The sequence below is a fragment of the Ochotona princeps genome, chromosome 16 (assembly GCF_030435755.1).
Source record: "Ochotona princeps isolate mOchPri1 chromosome 16, mOchPri1.hap1, whole genome shotgun sequence".
Taxonomy (NCBI): domain Eukaryota; kingdom Metazoa; phylum Chordata; class Mammalia; order Lagomorpha; family Ochotonidae; genus Ochotona; species Ochotona princeps.
The window spans coordinates 11,593,089-11,615,116 of NC_080847.1; the positions used below are offsets into that span (position 1 = coordinate 11,593,089).

The 22,028-nt window shown below is 54.2% G+C and overlaps 1 protein-coding gene across 4 annotated transcripts in view; it reads right to left on the bottom strand.

Moving 5' to 3' along the window:
* ZFHX3 (zinc finger homeobox 3) overlaps positions 1–22,028 on the bottom strand; it is a 269,914-nt gene that overhangs the window by 38,056 nt on the left and 209,830 nt on the right. For all 4 annotated transcript variants that reach the window (XM_058675107.1, XM_058675105.1, XM_058675106.1 and 1 more), the window contains one exon: positions 835–942. In XM_058675107.1, the coding sequence (XP_058531090.1) occupies positions 835–942 (108 nt within the window). The remainder of the gene's footprint in view (positions 1–834; positions 943–22,028) is intronic.

Genomic DNA, 22,028 nt, shown 5'->3' on the forward strand with positions numbered 1-22,028 from the left:
AGAACCCAAGTGTTATAATATTAATATCAGCCGCAAGCCTCGGGTTGCCGAAGGCCTGCCCTAGCCCTTCCACTTAGCAGGGTGCTTGCCGGCTTCTGGGAGGCTGATGGCGGCTGATGAGCTGGTTGTCTCAGACACCACTTTTCCCCTCCTCAGTAAAAAAAAAAAAAAATCTGCGCTTCTTTTCTGAGCCTCAGCTCTTCCCTCCGTACGGAAATGCTATCATGAGAAATAGCTCTTCCCCTTCTCTCAACAGCAGCTTTTCCAGAAATAGCACTTCCTGTCTTGGCTTCTTCAATTTCTTCCACTTTGGGGAAGCCGTCTCCCGGCCTGGCTGCACTGCCTGCCTGCCCTTTGGGGGCACTGCAGTGTGTGGCTGCCTGCCCTGGGAGAGGGGCAGGATGTGCAGAGCAGGCAGGGCCTGGCCAGATGCAGGAGCAGGTCCCCCCTCCACTGCCGGCTCCCTCAGAGAATCCCGAGGCTGGCAATCAGGGGTGACCCTAACCACGCACCCGCAGAGGCAGGCAGGTGAGCCACCCGGGTCTATGACACAGGAGGACCGACGCCCAGAGCCAGCAGGCCTGAGGCACAGAACCTGCCTCCCGAGCACTCAGCAAACAAGTTGACTTCAGGGCCCATGAAAACCTTCATTCCTAAACAGATTTTGAGAAAGGAGAACCAGGGTGACCCCGCAGAACAAAGCTGAATCCTCCGGCCTCTTGCCAGAGCCCACAGAGTCGTGCCAGGACAGTCAGGCATGGACCTGCTCCCACCTGCCAGCCAGCTGCAGCGGGAAGGGATACGGCAGGTGGCCCAGGCAGCCACATGCATTACCTGTCCACTTGCTCTGGTCTTTCTCGCCTCCGCTCTCCTGGTCTTTAGCAAGCTCCTCTGGGTCGGCAGGTGTCTCACTGGGCCCTTCAACATCTTCAATGGCTTCTTCTGAAACAGAAGAACAACAGAAATGTCAAGAAATGAAACAAGAAGACAAAGAACTCGTGGCCTGTATTCCAAAGGACTACAAAACAGTGGCCGAGGCCTTTGCCTTCCTGTCTCGTCGGGAGCCCCACCAGCCTGTTTCACCAGCCGAGAGCAGGGCTGCAGGAAGCAGCTGGTGTGAGCTCGTGGCTCACTCCGGACGTGTGGTCTCAAGGCATTTCCCGATGGATTCTGGAACAACTCACTTGAGCCTTTCTAATAGGAAAATGGGCCCTGTGGGTGCAAGGGACCAGAACTCCATGCGAATCCCTGAAGGAGCAGCAGGGAGGTCCTTTAGAGGACGCAACAACACAGCCACTTGCCTTCCTTCCCACCTGGCAGAAACTGCAGCGCAGACCAGAACCAACCACGGACAGCCTCACCTGACCCACAGGAACTACACATGTGCCTAAGCCTTTTGCAGGTATGCGTGACCTGCGAGGTACAGCCTGCCACTGCTAGGAGTTCATCGACGCACACAAGAGGTCTTCAAACCAAGTGCTATCTCACAGGCATGTCAGAGATGAGAAATGAGATAGGAGAGACAGAGCTAAAAGTCCGTCACAGCCACGCATTTCCTCTGAAGTCACTCCGGTCCTCCTTCACTCTTCATTCACTGTTGAAAATGAACTCAGCTCAGGCCCCCGTGATGCCATGAAGGCAGTGGAACGGACATTTCCAACACAGGGCTGGTTATGAGGCACACAGCCGCCTGTCCTGGTGGAGGAGACGGGGCTGAGGCACACCAGAGGCTGAGGGAAGGGAAAGGAAGCTGTCCAGCTGTCTGGCTTCTTCAGATCGTTATCAAACTTGCATTCAGTAAAAATGGGAAGAATAAATGAAGAGAGCAGACAAGCCAAGGCGAAAACCATTTTCATAACCAATGGGATTACTGGGAGACTGGCAAGCACACCCACATTGCCCAGCCTCGGCCAGCAGCACACCAGGGCAGCCCCAGGGGCCGGGGCAGCAGGGACCTCAGCCCTGCCTGAGGGCATGCAACCCCAACCCCCCCGACAGGGTTCCCACAGGCGCCAAGCTCTGAGCCCCCAGCAGCCTCGATCGGATTCTCACCCCACAGGGCTAGAAAGCACAGGGAGACGTCAGCAGAGCTCGGAGGATTTCTGAAACAACTGAGGGAAGAGTATCTGTTGATCATGAGCTCAGGAGGAAGGTCCTGGGGGTTAGGGATTTCTCCAACACCCCAACAAATGGGACAGGCACCAGAAGCTCAGATGAAATTGGGACCACTTAATGTCCCCTCCAAACAAGGACTCCACATGCAATCCCTACGTCTCCTTTTAGCCTAACTGCCCAGTGAAGTCCACAGCAAGCCTCCCACCTGACACAAAGTGACCAATCAGTCATCGCTGAGAGGCAGTCGGATACACAGCCCTGCACCAGCAGCGCACAGCATTTGTAGAGGAAGCCTATGTGAATTAGCTGAGTGATAACAAGCAAGTTACAGAGCATGATATATGGACCCCGTTAATGATCTCCAGGCAGATATTCCACGCACATGTTTGAGCATTTGACAAAACTGTTCGACACTACATTCATCAAAGTCATCTTTGGTGATATCAGCATTAGTCAATCAATCCAATCAAAGTTGGGTCTATTCCAATCAGTGAGGCTACTTAAAATATCCTCATTTGTCCCGAGACATGCAATAACGCAAAGTATCTGTGGTGCTGATGCAGGAACCGAATTCGGTCAGGCCGAAGAGGCTGCTCTTCCCTGGCACACTCAGGCGTGTGCGCACACACCCATCACCTGCAATGGAGACAGTCTGACGCCTACAAACCAGAGAACACCCTGAGGTGCTGATGGAGGGCACTGCCCCCAGAGAAGAAAGCTTCTGAGGGAGTGGCCGAGCCCAGGGCCGGTGCCTCTCCCCTGCCCTCTGCCCTGTGCTGCCACCCGCCCAGAGGAGGGGGTGAAGGATGCATGGTCTGCGGACACAGCCCCAGTATCTGGGAAGACGGAGCCCCCGATCAGGAGCAAGGGGACCTCACAATGCCCTGTGAATACTCCCAGAGCCCTCCCGCACCGGCCTTGCGTCCCTCCTTTTCCCAGCCTGCTGCGAGCAGAAAATGAAGGCATGACATGAAGGAGGGTTTTTCAGGAGCTTATTTTGCTTCTCTTTTTTTCCCCCTTCAAGATGTACAAATCAAGGTCTTTTCTTCTTGAGTTCCTGGGCTTAATGTTATCATGTGTGACTCATTCACTGAATGGCTCTTCTCTGCGTGGAGGAAGAAGAAATGATTATGAACCCCAAGGACAAGCCGGCTCCTACGATCCACCAGCAGCCGGAAACAAGGTCCCATCTCCGAGCAGGAGCCTGCCCGCAGTTCCACCTGCCACCTACAGGTGTCGCCCTTTGCAAGGCAAGGCTCTGAAGGGCAGCTGGCAGCAGGCGGCAGACGAGTCTGGGTTGCCTAACCTGAGCATGTGGAAATAATACAGGTCTTCAAGAGAACTGTCTGGTCCTGGAGAAATAGGACATTCATAAGCAGTTACACCATCTGTCTTTATACCGTCATCATCAAGAGCAAGAGGAAAAATAGCTCTTTAAAATGGATGAAAGCCCAGGCTGTCAGTAACCGGAAAGCTGTGAGCTCTGAATACCAAAGAAGGTAGAGAAAGAAGGAAAAAACAGGGATACAAACCATGGATTTGTCTGGAAGGCTGTGGCCCGTGATGCCTTGCGAGCGGGGAGTGTTTTCTTGGTCCCAGAAGCATAACTCCTGCTCCCTCAGCAGGAGCCAGGACGAGGGCACCCACAGGGAAACCCTTGGTTTCCTCGTGGGAAACACGTGGCATCCAGGGGCATGGTGGCATCTGCCTCAGAGCCACGTCAGCATCCTCAGCTCCCAGGACTGCTGTTCCTGCCTGTGTTCCCTCCAGAAATGCGCATCTAACGCATGCATGTTCCCACACATCACGGCTTGCATTTCCCCACCCCCGCCAAGTCAGTGGCAACTGGCTCGGGTCATTACAATAGCTACTTTTTCTTTTGCCTTTAATATCAGCTACCGACAGATGGTAGAAAGAGGACAAGACTTGATGGACTGACGACTGGTTTTTATCTGGAAAACTCTGTCTTTGCTCACTTCGAGGCATGCCACAGTCAGCCACCTTCTCGTTTTCAAGGCTGAAACAGACATATCACAACCCTCCTCTCCTCAAAGCACACGAGAGTTCACCAATGATGCGTGTGGCCGCCCCCCCGCCCGGGCTCTCAGAGAGGGGGAGCATGCCCAGCGCAACCCCAGACCCAAGGAAGACGCCTCTGTCCCCCAGAGACCCACATGGACAGTCCGGTACCACAGCCGCCCTCGGGCCAGGGCACCCCCGCTGCCCCATGTGCAACCACGTGATGGGGAGACCACAGCACAGCTTGAGAACTGCAAGGTCCTCCCGAGTCTGTGTGCGTCTTCACTTCAGGGGGAACAAGGACAGCAGGCCTTCAGCCCCACCTGTTTCTGCATTACCATCTCCCAGACAGCACTCGCGTTAGCATGAGGCCCAACCCAGCCTGGCCACGCTAGGCACACTTCTGGCTGAGCCTGGGGTGCAGGAATCCCAGCAGGTTAAGTGCATCCCACAAGGGCAGGGGGAGATGATGCTACTACAATCCCAGAAAACGTCCTTCCATCCACAACAATGTGCTCTCTACAAATGCAAATCGTTGCCTTAATGCACACCTTCTACTCAGCCCCTTCCTGAAGGTGCCTGCAGCCCCCCCACCCCGCCCATGCGCTGGGAAGCCAGCCCCTGGAGCAGCAGCATGTGCCAACTGGCAAGCCGGTGCGTATTTGTGACCATTTTATGAACAACCTGGAAATTGGCTTGCGGAAGCAGCAGCACCAGGCAGACGCCAGAAAGAGAGGTGGCATCATCATGAAGTGAGCATTCAACCCACGGCCCACAGTCCCCGACGCTGCCGCCCAAGAAAACATTCCAGTTTAAAAACTGGTACCATTCCCGCCCCCCCACCCCAGCAAATGGTGGCGGCCGAGGCGTACGTCCGCTGGGGGTGTTTTACAAATCACTTCCAGGAGGCAAGGGAAGGGGAGGCAGCTGCTGATCAAGACAGGTCCCTCTGTTCCTGACTCTTAACAGGATAATGTCGATTAATTCAAACCTTCCCCAAACCTGACAAAGCCCCCATAGTGCCTCGACGTGACAGAAATGTGGAAATTCTCCTAAGAATCAGGGTGTCTGTACCCAGGGCTCTCACATGATCGTGTTACTTCAATAACACACCAATCTGTGATCCCCAAAGAATGAAATTATTCTTTCCTTTTTTTTTTTCGGGGTGGGGGGAGAAGCAATGTTTCAGGATGGGGGCGAACCAGAAGTGCATTTGCCTGTCGGCACGCTCAAGAGCTGAGAAACATTAGCTGTCATGAACCACAATCAAATCAGGTTTGAAATATTTAGCAGTGGCTTGGAAAATGCGGTGGCGCAGCTCTGACAAGCGAGATGTGCAGAGACACCCACTTTCCATTATAATGGAAATATCAGGCCTGTTCTGAATATGTATAACCCAGAAAAATGTATTGATTTTTCATTCGGCATTAAAAAAAATGAAATAGCCTGCAGCTGTCAAAAGCCTTTTGTTAAAAGCTCATCTTTCCTGGAATGAGGTTTACCAGAAGCAAGTTTTAATTGTATATAGGACCTCTTGTTTTTTTGGGGAAAAGCATCCTGGTAACAACCCATGTGCTCATTTTCCAGATAGAGCTAAAGGCTTTCCTTTCCCCATTTACAAATGAACGAAGCCAGGGAAGACCACCGAAGCAGGCCAGAGAGGCCCCCACACCCTGGCCAACAGGAGTGGCAGACAAGGTGGAGGAAGTGAGTGGCCTCTGCTGTTGTGTCTGAGCCGGGCAGCCAGAAGGACTCGGGCAGGCATCCTGAACTTCTGTGCCTGATCCAAGATGCCCTAGGCTCCAGCAGACTGATGGGCCTCTCTCGGTCTTTGCTGGGGCAGCTTGGAAACCAGAGCAGGAACTTGCCAGGTGTGTCCAGTCCTCTCAGCATCTTATTATCAACAAGATAACTGCAGACAGCCAGAGACAACACACGCTTCAATCGCAAACACAGTGGTCAAATGTAAGACCACCGCACACAAGGAGACACGCAAGGCCATGGCACCTCCCCCCTGCCCCCCTTTTTGGCATGAAGCTACAAGGATCAAGACTCTGAATGCTCAGTGTGCATGATGATTCTGCTGCAGCAGCAACATGGGACAGGATGCGACCTGTCCTGTGGACGGACAGGCACTCTGCTCTTCCCAGCACAGGAACTGGAGTCCTGAGGTCCAGCTCTAAGCCAAGGGGCAAGAGATAAGGAGGTGGCACTGCGTCTGTGAACATCCCTCCCCCACGACATTCTGCCCAGCGGAGGAGCATCATCACACGGTGACTAGCAGGCGCCTCTCCACGTGTCCTGCTCTGGATGTCAGCTGCACAGTGGCACCCAGAACCTGCGGGTCATGAGCAGCCAAGCAGCGCTTCCACGCACACCAGCCCACTGCGGTGCTTTGGAAGCCCTAACCCGTGTGCGACACCACGTGCGGCAGTCAGCTTTTGGGTGACAGCACCTCAGCTCCGACAATGCTCTTCCCTTTTGCTGACCGCCAAGTGTTCTGTTCAAAGTCACGCTCCGTATCTTAGGGGCCTCCACAGACTCCCACGGACACAGGGAACAGGAGTTCACACATCGACTGCCAAGTCATCTGGGGATAATCACTGAATTTTCTTCTTTTTTTTTTAAGCTTTTGATCAACTTTGAGTGCCCAAGACCTTTTTCTTAGCAGGCCATGGGCTCCAGAGTAAGGGCTTCGGGTGCCAATCAGCACGGATGAATGGGACACCTTGAGAATAAAACCATCACAGTCCAGGCAGGAAGCCAAGGGGATACGTGAGCAGACTGGGAGTGGGACAAGGGAGGGACAGCAGCGGGTGGGGAGCAGGGAGACAGTCAGGGGCCAGAGTGGCCTTGCTGCTAGAGATCTGTACCCCCTTTCCACAGAGCAAGATGCCATTTCTTCTCCACTGCACAGAATTCCAGAGCATAATCAGAGTCCAAAGAATCGGGTCACGAGGCTGTTGTCCACACCAATGCGGGGCAAACAGGCCTCCCACACTCCAGCTTGTCCAGGGCCCCTCTAAAATCCACTTCCCAGGGGCCCTGTGCTGTCTCAGACACGGAGCCTGGGCAAAGCAGGCAGGCGTCACCCCTCCAGGCCACCATCTCTCCCACTATCATGCACTCCAGCTCTCTGCCAGGCCTGCCAAGGGTCTCTCCCAGCCCTGGAGACCATCAGCCAGGCCCCAACAGGTAGTTTTCCCACCCTGGTGCTTGTTGAACAAATAGCGGCCAAACCGTGGAGTGGTTTAGATGAACTGGCTTTTTCAAGGCTAAACATTGCTCCATGTTCCCAACAGATTCCGGAGCTGCGATCCTCCGGAGGTGGGGAAGATGAGACCCAGGGAACCTCCCCGCGGATAAGCTCCTTTTCGGGGGAGCTCCTCTTGTTGAATGTTTCACGTACACACCAGGGACTGAGCACCTGTGACTTCCGGCCAGTGCTGGAAGGGCCAGGGCAGGCTGCCGGACTCTGTGGAAAGACCCAGGGTGTAGGAAGCTGGCCTCTCCTCCCCCCACCTCCCTTTTTGGCATGAAGCTACAAGGATCAACACTCTGAAGGCAACTCTGGGTATTATTAAAAATGACTAATTGGGGAATAGAGGCCATTTATGCTTTTGTATATTTGAAGATCTCGCCACTGTTTACAGAAGCAAGAAAAATGGGACGGCTGGGGCCCTGAGCAGCGGCCCGTGCAAGTCCAGCCCCTGTTGGGCAGAGCCAGGGCCGGCTCGGAGGCAGCGCCTGCTGGGGCGGGGGAGCCTCGCGGTGCCTTTGTGCTGGACTTCACCTCTCAGCACCGTGGAGTCCACGCGGTCGCGGCCCACGAAAGCCTTGCAGAGAAAATCTCCCCTCGCTGCCGAGCCGGCCCTCCTGTGGGACCAGCACAGAATGGCGCGGCGTGCAGGGACAAACACTGCCGTTGTATGGTGACGGCCGGGTCCTGCCATTTTTCTTCTTCCAGGCAAGGCCTTTTGGTCACCTGAACAGTCTGTCAAAACCGCAGCGGAATTAAGGGGGTGGGTGGGGGTCAGCAGAGGAGAAAAAGGGAGGAAACGCCCAGGGCCAGGATTGCCACAAGTTCCATTTATCTGGGCTCTCAGCAAAAGCACCTGGGCTGCCCCCTGCAGACATCCAGAAAGGATGAAAGCGACATGCAGGGACAAAGCTCAACGGAGCTAAATATGTCACCGACTCGCCTGGTGGCTATTCACGGAGAGACTCAGAAAACACACACACACACACACACACACACACACACACACACACACACACACACCCCAAAGGGTATGAGTTCTCACGGGTGAAACACAAACCCACCCCTGAGCTGGCATGAGAACCAAAAGGCTGTGGCCCGAACTCCGAGGTGTGCAGGAGGCCCCGTGGGGAGCTGCTCCCCGAAACCTCTCCAGAGCTGCAGTTGGGGCTGCTCCTGCACACACGAAAAGTTGGGGGGTGGGGGAGAAGGCAAATTCCCCAAGCATGTTTGTAGCAGAGCGTGATGTGATTGTGTTGTCATTTATGGGAAATAATCGCAGGCCCATCTCTCCAACCCCCTCCCCATTTTCCAGTCCAAATAACCATGAAAAATTACACTTCAATGTCAGCTCCGCGACAAAGAAGGCGCGCTCGCTGGGAGCTTGGCGAATTTGCAGGGGTTTTTCCTTTCTTTGGACAAAAACTACCTTCAATTGTACTTCATTTAAAACGTGATCTAACAAATGCATTCTGACAAGTTCCTTTCTCCTTTCCTCCTTTCTTTCAAACAGTACTTTGCACAGTTTAACCTCACACCAAACTGGAACATTCTGGAAAGAGGAGGCATGATATCCAGAAGGGAGCCCACTTACACCTCCGGTTAAAAGCAAAGTGGCCAGAGAGTGTGAGGACGACTCACCCAGGAAGGACTGGGAGGGGCAAGGGAGTAAACGTCAGGATCTTAAAAAATGGGAACTTTGGAGTAGAGGCCAAAGAGCTCCAGTTAGGAGAAAGAAAGGAGAGGGAAAAAGGTCTTGCTGGGGGAATACGGGGTCTCATGGGCTTCAAGTGTCTGAATATATGGCCAGATGTCAGGGGTGGAGGGGGAACCTGTTACTGGGGGTGGCGGAAACCCTCTGATGGGGCCCCAGTTCCCTCAGCCTGTTCCCGTCCCGTACAGAAAAAGGACATTTTTCAACAGAACAGATCTGCCTGAAAGCTTTTTAACATTCCAGGTGTGCGGCCTGAGCAGTTCTATGAGCATCTGTCTTTCAGCAAGAGCCAGCTGGAAGTAAACAGTGCTAGGCTTGCACCATGGGAGGGGCGCAGACAAGACAGATAAACACAGATGAGTGATAGAAACAGAGTGAATTAACACAAAATTTAGCGCTTTTCCATTAAAGCAGACTGGGGTCTCTCTCCCCCTCCTTGGTCGAGACTGACTTGGCTTGTCAGAGAGCTCTCTCTTAATGTAAAACAAACAAAAAAAATCACCTTTCATGTATTTATTTTTTATTAGTTACTTTAACTGAAAATACATGAATGGGAAAAAAGGTCAAGAAGCGCCTGCAAGTAAACTGAGGCCTCTACGCACGGATGAAGGTGCCTGGGAAATGAACAGGATGTAGCAGAAGCGATATTAAATGATGGTGATTAGAACCTAATGGGTGTAAGTGAAACCTTGCGGGATGGCTCTCCTAACGGGAACATCCGCGGTGATGGACGCAAACCATCCACGGAGGCCAGGGAGGGAAAGGCGGGGGGCTGGCACTCCACTGCCAGGCAGACACCTGACCACACTACAGGCAAGCGTGGAATTCAGAAGGTGAAGATGCACCAAAAAAGACAAATTGGAAAAAGGAGGTAGAAATCATGCTTGCTTCTGACCCCTGAAGCCAACCAGCACACAATGGTGAAAAAGAAAACCAAGACGGCGGGGTCCGAGTCACGTGGTACAAATGAGGGACTCCAATTCCCCGCTTGTTGGCCTCCTTCCTTGCCAAGTCGGCGGGGCCTGAAGAGTCTTTAACCTATTCAGAAAATGGCTTTACCCCCGTGCAGCACGCAGCTCAGGCCGTAACACAGTCCTCCCACCAGCGGACGGCAGAGCGAGAGCATGACTGCAATGAGCTTCGTTTTGCATGATCATAAGCCACTTTCATGCACAGCTGGTAAAACAAGATGATTCATAAAAACAAAGCACAAACAAAGGCTTACACTTTGCATATCTGGGCAACAGGAATCAAGACAACTTCAGGCCGTGTTGCACCCACAAAGACATCAGCTACACCTGCTGTCCCTTGGTCAGACCCAAGCATGCACAGAGGTCACCTGCAAATGCACAGCATGACACATCCAGGAACACAACGCTATAAACGTGCACAAATCCCAGAGGCAGCGGCTGACAGGCTCTTTCAGCTCCAGGCATCCTGGGGCATCTTCAGGGGCCCAACATGCATAGCCTGGCACGGGTGGGCGGGGGCGAGAGGGAGGCCGATTCCTCCAGGAGCATTTATGGTCAGGCCCAAGACACTTGAGGCTGCATCTCCACGTGGAAAGCCAAAAACTGGGCCATCCTCCAAAACCATCAAGTCCCTGAACGCACTTCAGTCTGAAGCAAACAGGCAGTCAGCACAGCATGTTTCAGCAGACGGCTCCTGGGCAAGTGCAAAGGAAAGTGCCGTGGGCCGCTGAGGTCCAGGGACAAAGGCACAGCTCTATGTTCTTGAGCATTCCTGCAGCCACACGGGCAGGGGAAGCCGACAGAGCGGCTCCATCCTTGTCGCTTCAAACAGGACCTGCACGAGCCTTCTGCCCAGAGACAGAGAAAATTCTTACTTCCTACTCCTTTTTACAAACTTTGGGAAGTGATGGCAGGAGTTCAGTCCTAAGCCCCTCTCCGTTTCACCATCTGGATTCACACGATGAAGTAGCCTTTTCCTACACTTTAACGTGCCACCCCTCGTCCCGTCTACAGTCAGTCTAGCTACAGCCAATCTTCCAGGGCCATCAGTGCTGTCTTAGAATACCCCGTACATCACTTTAGCTTCTCCTCCGTGAGAGGTTTTGTCAAGCTAGCACTAGGCTGGAGAACCTGAAGAGCAACAGTACCCAGAAGACTCCCCGGCCAGAGGCACACTGCACGTGTTGGTGGCACAAACACACACGGCGGTGACCACCAAACACCAAGAATTCAGTAAGAGGAATCTGAATTCTAGACTCACACCCACAATTCCTTCATGGTGCCAACACGGGAATCCAACAAACACAGAAAACGGAGGAGAGAAGCAAGTGAGCCACTGGGCCCCGTAGAGACCACGGCTCAGGGACCAAGGGCTGCTGGCCTGACCGCAGTGAAAGGATTCAGAGATTTGCAGAAAACAATTACACTGCATAAACACCACCCCCAATTCACACTGGTTGGCAACATTTTCTAGGGGGACTAGGAGAAAAGACTAAATTAGCAAAGGAGACCCCAAACAAGCCCATACCTGGCTTGTAACAAGGGAAGCAGCCAGGCAGAGGGGGCCAGTGCCTGGGAGGAACACAGCAAATGAAGGGACTGCCTGCTGCCCAAGCAACACCTCCAAACAAGGACAAGGCGGCTGAGGAGGAAGGCGGGGGGGGGGGGGGCAAAGACACCAATAACTGAGACGCTTAAAAACAAATTTAAGCAGAATTATTTCCGACAAGGAATTAATTCTACATTATGACAGGGGGGAACAAATTAAGATCCATTTCTGTTTGCAAGGATTTAGTCTGTGAATGGACTCAACGACAAGACAAATTTGGTGAAAGGTTGGAAAGATCAAGAAATGTTTCAGGAGAATGGAAAGGAAGACAGGGAAGCGAGCCTCTGAGACAAAGCATTTGAGGAATGAAGGCAGCGGCCAGGCGAGACGCAAGGGGTCAACAGGCTCAAGCAAAGATGATAGGGCAGGATAAAGTGAGCCAGACCTAGTCTGGTGGCGAAATCGGAATTTCCTTCGGTGTTTCAGGAATCCTTGAAAGAGCCGCGAGGCTCGTGAGTGGAAGGCACAGGGGCATGAAGAAAAAGCCCACCAATACAGGAAGGAGAAACGCTGGCCACATGCGGAAACCTGGGCACTGGCCAGCTGTGCCTTTGAAAGGACGCGGGAGGCCGACCACCGCACCTGGGTTTTACAGAGTGACAGAGGGTGTCTTAGGAGGAGGAGCAGAGACGCAGCCACAGCAGGAGCAATGGTCAGGGGACAGTGACACAGCCCACTAAGCAAGGAAAAGCCTGTCCCTGTGCGCCGGCTCCTCAGGAAGCGCCTCCAAGGACAGCCGGGATGCGAGAGCCCGGCAGTCAGGGCACCGCTGCTCCGCGGCTGCTTTCCTTCACATTCGGAGATAAAATGCGCATTAAGAATAAAAACAGTAATAAAATGAGCTCACCAGAAACAAAATCGAAACTGCCCCCCTCAACAAAGGCAACACGAGGCCCTGAAAAGTCCAGAGACCTGGTTTCTAGGCAAACCGGTCCGTGTTAACTAGCTGGTCCGGGGACCATACGGTGGTCCCAATAAAAGTGTCCCTTTTGGTGACAATAAGAGGCACAGTTCCTCCCGCGTTTATACGCTCACTTGCCCACGTCTCCCTTCCCTGTCCCTTCCCCCAGGGGCAGGGGCCCACGAGCTCATTCCCAAGCAGCTTGGGGCAGTGCCCAGGAAGGATCCAGGCCGAGCCCGAGGCACTGGTGGCCGCTGACGGGGTCGCTGTCACAGCCCCGAATCCCAGCCACAGAGAACTAGCAAAGCCAAGTAATTGCTTTTTCCCCTTCCACTAATAAGCTTTTCAACAGAGGAAGAATTCAGCTTCCTGGAGTCAACAGACCCTTTTTTCCCTGCCTCTCTTCGCTCCAAATAATCTAAAGTGACTGCAATTTCAGCGCTGGCTCTCCAGCATTCAGCTGCACCGGCTGAGGTCAGAGGGTGTCAAGTGAGGGTTCTCCATTGCTTTTCTAGTCTGCCTCCACGCCACCCATGCTTCTCGGTAACTGAGGCAACCACCCCCACCCAGTATCTGTGTGCATCATCAGCCCATGGTACACACCGACTCGACCCCCCAGGAAATGGTTTGCAAGGCACAGAAAGCACTGGCAGGGTTTTTTTGGGGGGGGGAATGATGGTCTCCCCTCGGCTGTAAACAACCCAATATTAACAACCAACTTCACATGCTTCTTGATCTAAGCTGCTAATTCCCTGGGTTTTAGAAAATGCATCATGGGGGAGTGGGGTTGTGGGGTGTGTGTGTGTGTGTGCATGTGAGAGAGAGAGCGAGCGAGAGACTGTATTTGTGTGCATGTGCACACTGGTTAAACCACGTGGACCAGCTGTGTGATTTTTGGTTTAGCTTTACGGGAGTGACAATTCAGAAATCCTTTGGGGTGGCGTGGGCATCCTGAGGCCCAGCCCCTGGCAGTGGGGTTAGCCGCAACTGCACTGCCCCGGAAATTCTGCGCCGCCCTCCCCGCCCCATTTCCCAGCTGGATGAAAAGCAACGGTGGATCCTGGGAACAGCACCAGCAAGAGCCATGCAGAGGGCAGATGGAACTGAAGGCCAAAAGACAGGCAGAGCAAGTGTGTGGCCGGAACCAGGGAAGCCACGTGCACAAAGCACGCGGAAACAGAAGCCCATGACCTCCCACCCCTGCCCTCCCTGCCTGCGCAGGTCTGGGAAGGAAGAAAACAGAGGGAGATGCCAGGGTTGGGGGAGCCCTGGGAACACTTCCCTGCCCCCCGCTGGCACCCAGGGGCAGGGGGGATGTTTTTTCCTGGCTGCCGCCAGGCCTGTGATGGGAATTTATTTCTCTCAATTACGAGCTCTTGTCCCCAGTCTCAGTTCATCAGCACAGCACAGCCGAGTCAATGAAAGGCTCCATAATGAAGGAATCACATGCGAGGGACCATCCGATGGACCGATGGGACTGCAGCCTCACCTGTCCCAGAACTAGGCCACTGAGGCTGCCCAACCGCACCCCAAGGGCCCCCTGCTGCACACTAGGCGGCCCCCATACTGCCCAGGAGCCTTGCCTCAGCTGCCCCTCCCCCTCCCCATCAAACTCTTCACCCACAGAGAAAAGAAGGGACTAGCCAAGTGGGCCCAACGGTGCCTCCTTCGCCCTCTGCCCGTGCAGCTGCTTTTATACCCACAACAGTCACACAACCACCCCCCTACTGTAGCAGAAACACCAGCATCCCCATTTCACAGGCGAGGAAATGGAGGCTCAAGGAGAAGCTCGACGACTGGCAAAGGTCACACGGCTTGGAAGTGACGGGGTCACTACCATGGCCTGCCCAGGAAGGCACCTGCTGCTGCTGCTGCCAGTGGCACCAGCGCACTCAGCCACCCATCACACAGTCACGCAGCACCTCTGGTGGGCCTCTCTGAGAGCACAGCTGGGAGCACAGCAGAAAGGGAGCATGCCAGGCAAGGCGGTGGCAGCGGGACAAGGGGACGTGGCAGCAGACGCTGGGGGAGGGTCCAGCAAAGCTGGTGTCAGGGACAAAAGGCCAGCTCAGCACAGACCCCAAACACAGAGCTGAAGGAAGCACTCCACAGAGGCCCCGGGAGCACGAGGCCTCCTGCACAGACAGCAACAGCAGGGCGGAGGCCTGAAATGAGACGGGTTGGGCCTGCTGCAGAACAGTGAGGGGAGACGGAGCAAGCACACCATGTGCTGAGGGGCTGGTTCCTGACGGCCAGGGGTGTGGCTGACAGCCGGGCTACTGCAGTCACAGGGTGAGGCTCTACCCCCATCACCTCAGGCTCTGGGCAGGATGACCCCAGGCCCACCAGAGAAGAGTGGGGTGGGGGGAGAGGTAGGTAGGTAGGTGGGGGGAGAGTGTGCGTGTGTGTGCGTGAGTGTGTCAGACACACACAAGCACAGGCAGCGTTGAGCTGAAGGTGTTGAAATGCAGTGTGGAGGGTGACTGCCCACCCTGCACTGCAGGCTGCACAGCAGCACGGGGACCATCCTGGCACTCTAAGGTTGGAGGGCAGTCGTGTGGTACAGTGTCACCCCAAAAGGCTTAAGGGCAGGGCCAGGCTGCGGGTGCCCACCTGGAAATCAGGGCTGCCCTCCCCATGAAGCTGCTCAGGGGACTCAACGCACCACAGGGTCCTCTGAACAAACTCAAGAGCACATGGCCGCGGGGCTGGAGCAGCCCAGGTGGCTGACCCACTGCTACACGAGGGGCGTCTCCCCCCAGCAACACACTCAACTCTGTGCTGTGGGAGCCACCACCCTCCCGTGTTCTGGGGCTGTGGCGTAGGAGCTAGGCTCAGGGTGACCAGATTTCTGTTCCTTGAGCCTGTGTATTGCCTGATGCTGGACTCTCCATCATGGCCACCAGACATGACTGTGACTTCTGGGTAGCATTCACGGGACAGCTGGGCCACTTACCATTTCTGTGGCCAGGACAGAGGAGGCGGATCTGGGCCAGAATGGAGGTCAAGAGGAGCCCAGAAACAGCAGAAGGAGGCCACCTGTAAGACCTCCAGGCAAGCTTGTTGGGGATCCAGCAGGGGCAGCCAGGGAGGAGAGGCCACAGGGAGTGCATGGTGATGGCTGAGAAGGGGAAAACCAGCAACCAAAGCCATATGACCAGGAAGCCACGAGGTGCCAAACCCAGTGCAGGTGAAAGTGACGTCATTGTGGGTTTCACATTCCTCGGAAGCCTGAAGTGGCCGGGCCAGGGAAGCTCCTCCCGCCGCCACATTCCATGCAAATCACGGGACAACGGTGTTGGGGCACTTGGCTGTGCTGCCTTTTACAGTACACTTCCCAGAATCAACTGCCCCAAGACTTCATCCAGCACCAAAAAAGGCAACTGTACAACACGCACAGCCAGCCCCTCCCTCACCCCGGCACAGCCATCCTCCCTCCGCTCCCGGGGAAGGGCACGGTGGCAGTGAAAGGGAGGCGGTGTGGGCCCAGCACCAACTTCTGGTGCGGGGTGGGGCGGACCCCTGGCTGAGCAGTTAGGAACTTCCCAAATCATTAACCTTTCTCGGAGCGCATTGTACTGAGAAGTGCTCCCTCTGCAGCCTATTCAGGAGCCCTATTGATCTGCCGCGCACTCGGTGCCTTCAAAGTTGTTTATGATCAATATGCAAATTGCCCATGGCATTGATCTAGTATTAATTTTCAATTAGGGAATCCACAAGGGGTCTCTGAGGGTCAATACCTAACAATGCAAAGGAAACTCTGCCGCGGAGTATCCACCGGGTCTGATGTGGATAAAAGCTTCCCTAAGCCTCCTACTCAATGGTGCCAGGCCCTCTGGGCTGTCACCTTCCCTTTGGCTCATTTTGGTCCTTCCCAAGCCAGACCCCTTCAGTGCCTCCCAGGCTCTGTTTCTGGCTGCTGCCCTGGAGCTCCCTCCACACACACCCATACCACAGGAGCCCTCTCTGGCCTTCCAGGGCGTGCCAGAAGCGGCTGTCCGCTTGTCCTGCTGCCCGCTGACGTGCCTCCTAGTCTCCAGTGCCACACCCAGCCCCAGGACCACTCTCTCCCCCAGCTCCCCCATCACACATACCTCTTTCCTCCCTCTCTCCCTCTCCCTCGTTTCTGCTTAGTCACGGAACGTCACCTTGGCACGTTGCCACGGCTGGAGCTGACAATCCATGCGGTCCCCCAGAAACCTCAGGCAGCCAGGCAGAGCCACCAGGCTGCCAGGTTATGCTTGGCAAACAACCCACTGATGTCATTTCACAAAAGCAGGGGGGATGGGAGAGGGCAAAATCTCTCTTCCTAATGAAACACGGGGATGGGGGGGTGGGGGGCGGGGATGGAATTACTCTACCGCTTGTTCCTGGTTCCCAGAAGAGGCCCTAGCCTGCCTTCCAGGAGCAGCAGGGCAGTACATGTGAGCCACAGATGAGGGCATCCCTGGGGACAGTGTGCCCAGCCGGCACCACAGTGACCAAGGCCTCGGGCACTCCGTTACATCCCTCCAGGTCCCAGAGAGACGTGCGTGGGAAAGCTATGACACCAGAGGAGCTGGGAGCGGAAGGCACACCCAGGCTCCCCCAGCGTGTCTGGGGCCGAGAGCTGGGCTCAGCACACTTGGGCTCAGCCTGCCATGCCTTTCTCCCTGGGGTTCAAAGGTACTGTCTACTTGACTTCCTTCACTTGCAACCCACCCTCCTCCAGAATGTGGGCCCTGTTCCCTCCCATTATCCTGCTGGCAGACCCTACCCCAGACCAGACAGGGTGGCTGTTTGCCCACCCTCAGGCACTGCCACTCACTGAGCTCTCTGGCGTGTCAGCTCCTCGGGCTAACTGGTTTTCGGATAACATTAATTACCATGTTGCTCATTAATGGATGAAATCTTCATTGGCGCCATTGATCAGCGGACTTGTCAGCTGGCCTCCTAGCCAATGGCGGACATAACGAGCTCCCTTATTGGCAAATCAATTAATGCAATCAATTCCTGGCCAGCGGCTGCCATTCGGTTCCCTGGTTGTTCAGGGGTAAGAGACAGACCCACGCCAAGCACTCATGTACTGAGTGTTCCAGGTCTCAGCTGACCTCCCATGGTCTTGATGCCATTTGAGGTTCATCTCTTGAAAACAATCTCTCTCACATCGCCACATGACAAGCACCTTGTCATGTTGCTGTGATGTCAAAGGTGCTATGCCAGGTCAGGGACATAAGGTACAAGGACAGTGTGGCATGGGTGGAGAGGCAGGGACTGGAACAGCAGCCAGGTAGAGTGGACAAACCAGACATTGGCACTGACAGAAACAGGCCGGTCCTCACGCTGGATTCTGGACAACTGTAGGTCACATGGGCCCAGCCTGAAAACACAAACCACCATTATCAGCCCCATGCCCACCCAGGGATGCCATCACAGCAGGGATATGGCCATCACTGCTGACCACACTGGAAGGCATCGCCCTCTCTCAGAGCCTCCAATCACAGGTCCTGCAGGGAAACATTGCCTGCCCTATCCTGAACGCCAAGTTCCAGGCCGGAAAGGGCATTCCTCCATCAGCAGCCTGCGCTCACAGTGACAGCCCAGTGTTTGCTGAAATGCAGACAGGAAGTCGTGCCCACCGCACCTGGAGCAACGTGCAGTCACAGATGGGGGACCAAAGGTCTGTGGGCAGCAGTGAGCACTCAGGTCACTTCAGGAAACATGCAGGGAACACGGGCCAGGCTGCACCCACAGAACGGCAGGTCTCCAGAGCTATTCTCTGCCCACACCAGGGCACAGCAGGGCACTGATGCCACAGCAAAGGGAGTTCTGATGTGCCCACAGTTTTGACAGAAAATGTGAAGAATGTTGAATCTCCAAGACACTCTTCCTAGCATTTTGTCTTTTAAAGATTCATTTATTTTTATTGGAAGGGCAGATATAGAGAGAAGGAGAAACAGAGATCTGTCCGTTGGTTCACTCCCTAAGTGGCTGCAATGGCTGGAGCTGAGCAGGTTAAGCCAGGAGCCTCTTCTGGGTCTCCCACCTGGGTACAGGGTCCCAAGGCTTTGGGCCATCCTCGACTGCTTTCCCAGGCCATAAGCAGGGAGCTGGATGGGAAGTGCAGCAGCTGGGACATGAACCAATGCCCACATGGGATCCCGGCGCATGGAGGGCAAAAACTTTAGCCACTAGGCTACCGTGCCACACCCCTCAAGACTATCTAAATTGATTAGCTGCAGGGCCCACCATGATAGCCTAGTGGCTAAAGTTCTTGCTTTGATCGCACTGGGAACCCATGTGGGTGCCGGTTCTAATTCCAGCAGCCTCGCTTCCCATCCAGCTCCCTGCTTGTGACATGGGAAAGCAGTCGAGAAAGGCCCAAAGTCTTGGGACCTGGTACCGTGTGGGAGACACAGAAGAGGCTCCTGGCTTCAGATTGGCTCAACTCCAGCAGTTGTGGCTGCTTTGGGAGTGAACCAACGGACAGAAGATCTTCCTGTCTGTCCTCCTCTCTGTATATCTTTCCAGTTCAAATAAATAAATAAATAAATGAATGAATAATAAGCTTAACTGCAGCGGTAACCTTGTGGTACAGTAGGTTAAGCCAATACTTTGCACACTGGCATCCCTTATCAGGTGCTGGGGCTCTGCTCCCTGCTAACACACCTGAGCGGGCAGCAGACGCTGGCCCAAAAGGCCGGTCCCTGTCATCCCCCGAGGAGATTCAGATGAATTCTGGGTCTGTTTCTGGCCTGGCCCAGCTGGGGCTACTGTTGGGGAGTGAACAGCAGATGTAAGATCTCTTTCTCTCTCACCCCTCTCTGACACATTCCTTTCAAATAATCTGTAGTTGCCCCATAAGGCAGTAACTAAAATATTCATTGTTGCTTAAGACGCAGAAAAATGTTTTTCTATTTTAAATTTAATAAGGAATAGAATTGCTACTCCACTCTGCTGCATGTACCAATAAACTCTGGAAGCAGGAACATTTAACGCAAAGACACAAGGAGTGAGTGAGCGAGAGAGAGAGTACGTAAGTAACCCGAGGTGCTAAGAACCAAGCATGGTGGAGGTGGCCAGCTGCGTCTGCTCACGCTGTGACACAGCGCAGGACCCGGCTGGGCACGGCTCGGGACGTCATCTCAGCACTGAAAGCATCACTCGGGGATTCTGGGATAAACAGCAGAAACACTTCCCCTCACTTACAAATGGAAAGTGATATTTTCCTGTGTGGAACAGCAGCACTTCCTATTCCTGGGACATAACAGGATGGCCTGCACTCACGGAGGCAGGGGACAGAGAGCAAGCTGCCTGGCCCCGGCGTCACCACCTTCATGGACCAGGCAGAGGCTCTGAGGGCCTCTCTGGGCCCTGAAACCCCTTCTCCCCAGGAAACAGAAGGCTTCATGCTCTGCAGGGTAACCCGATGAAGCCAGGGGGAGACGCACAGACACCTCGTCAGCCACTCAACACCGTGGCGATTTCCCCAGCAACAGTGCTCTCGGGTTCTGGCAAGTGTGGCGTTCTTTGGAGCAGAGCTCCGATAGCACAGCACCGTTTCAAGCACTCGCTTTAGGGAACCCCTAAATATGGCCAGGATTCTGTGAGTTTCGATTCCAATTTCATCTTAAATGCTGGAATACTAAAGCAGCACGGTGGCCTAGTGGCTGAAGTCCTCGCCTTGCACGTGCCAGGATCCCATATGGGCGCCGGTTCTAATCCCGGCAGCTGCACTTCCCATCCAGCTCCCTGCTTGTGGCCTGGGAAAGCAGTCGAGGACGGCCCAAAGCCTTGAGACCCTGCACCCGTGTGGGAGACCCAGAAGAAGCTCCTGGCTCCTGGCTCCTGGCTTTGGATCAGGTCAGCTCTGGCCACTGTGGCCACTTGGGAAGTCAATCAGCAGATGAAGATCTTTCTCTGTCTCTCCTTCTCGCTGTAAATCAGCCTTTACAGTCAAAATAAATAAATATTAGAAAGAAAATGCAGAATATGCCAAAAATTAACATCCCAGGGGCCACATTAAGTCAGGGTATGGATGGGCTAACTAGCCCCTGTATAGACCCGAGCATGAAGCAGCTGCTGGCTCTGCTGGGCTGGCAAGGCATGGCCTTCCAGGCCACAGCTGACTAGAACTACTTATGTGTGAGCGAGGATTCCCCATCAACATAAACCGAAGCAAAATGTCCACATGCACAGAGTTAGTCATTACTACCTCACGACTCCTACAGCATCGCCCAAATGTTGACCAATTCTATTCTGTCCCGACTTCTGTATTTATAATACAGGCTGCCAGTGTCAACTCCTTAAAGAACACGGTCCTAAAGTCATTTAAGATAAAAACACCATACGCTGGGCTCCAATACCTTTTCGTTCTTTTGCAGAGTCCCACTAGGGACAGAGGAGCAGCACTTTTGGAGTGCACGAGGGGCGCACCCAGAGCCAGCCTCCCTGGAGACTCTCAGGTGACCTACGGCTTCCTGTAAGAACGAAGCCTCCCAGCTCTCAGGTGAGAGGACACTCTCCCATGCCCTTACGCAGCTGCTGAAAGCCCAGGTATGGGAAGACAAGGCTTAGAGACGGAAAGGGGTACACTCTACCACTCACTGAGAAGTTCTGATTTGTGCCAGATGCCTATTTCCAATAAAAAATTAGAAGAGAGAATAGTCTTTCATGACATCCCACGGAAGCCATACCAAATCCCTGGAAGGAGCCACCTTTCTCTGCAGGGGCCAATACTCCAAGCGCAGCAGTCCCTGCTCAGACCACAGGGCCAGGCCATCAGCCTTCTGGGCGACTGTGCCCCCACTGAGCCGAGAGCTTGAAAGCAATCTCTGCAAAGCTAGAGGGACACCTCAGTGCACGCCTACCAGGTTCGTACCACTGGGGGCCCCCCACTGGGCAAAAAGATACTCTCCTGCCCTCCAGGAACTTACCGTCCAGCACAGCCATCGTGGGTCATGTCAGATGACTATGTAACTCTTGTCAACGTGTACCTGGCCAGAACAGCTACCTCTTTAACTCTGTCTGCACACCTGAGGGATGGAACGACTGGCTTCGGGTGGTCCGACAGTGCTGCCTGGCTGTGGTGCTGACTGGGCCCTGCTCACTGACACCACTGAGTCACCATCAGGAATCACCACAGAACTGAACCCCACCGATGCGAGGACAATGCTCCACTGCTCAGACTTCAGCCAGGACATGGGCCATCAAGGGTCTTCCACGCCAGTCACGATAATAAATCAAATCTTATCAGAATTGAGCTATAAATCTGTGAAGACTCCAATGACTTCCAGCCAAGGGAATAACACCACAAAAGTACTTTTTAAACTAATTACTCGGATTCCGAAGTGCTGCCTTAATGAGCCTTCTTTCTGCCTGGAACTTACTAAGAGGAAAAACTACCTTCTGGTGCAGTAATTACCGCTTTCCCCTTCAAACTTCTAACTGGAGATCGATGC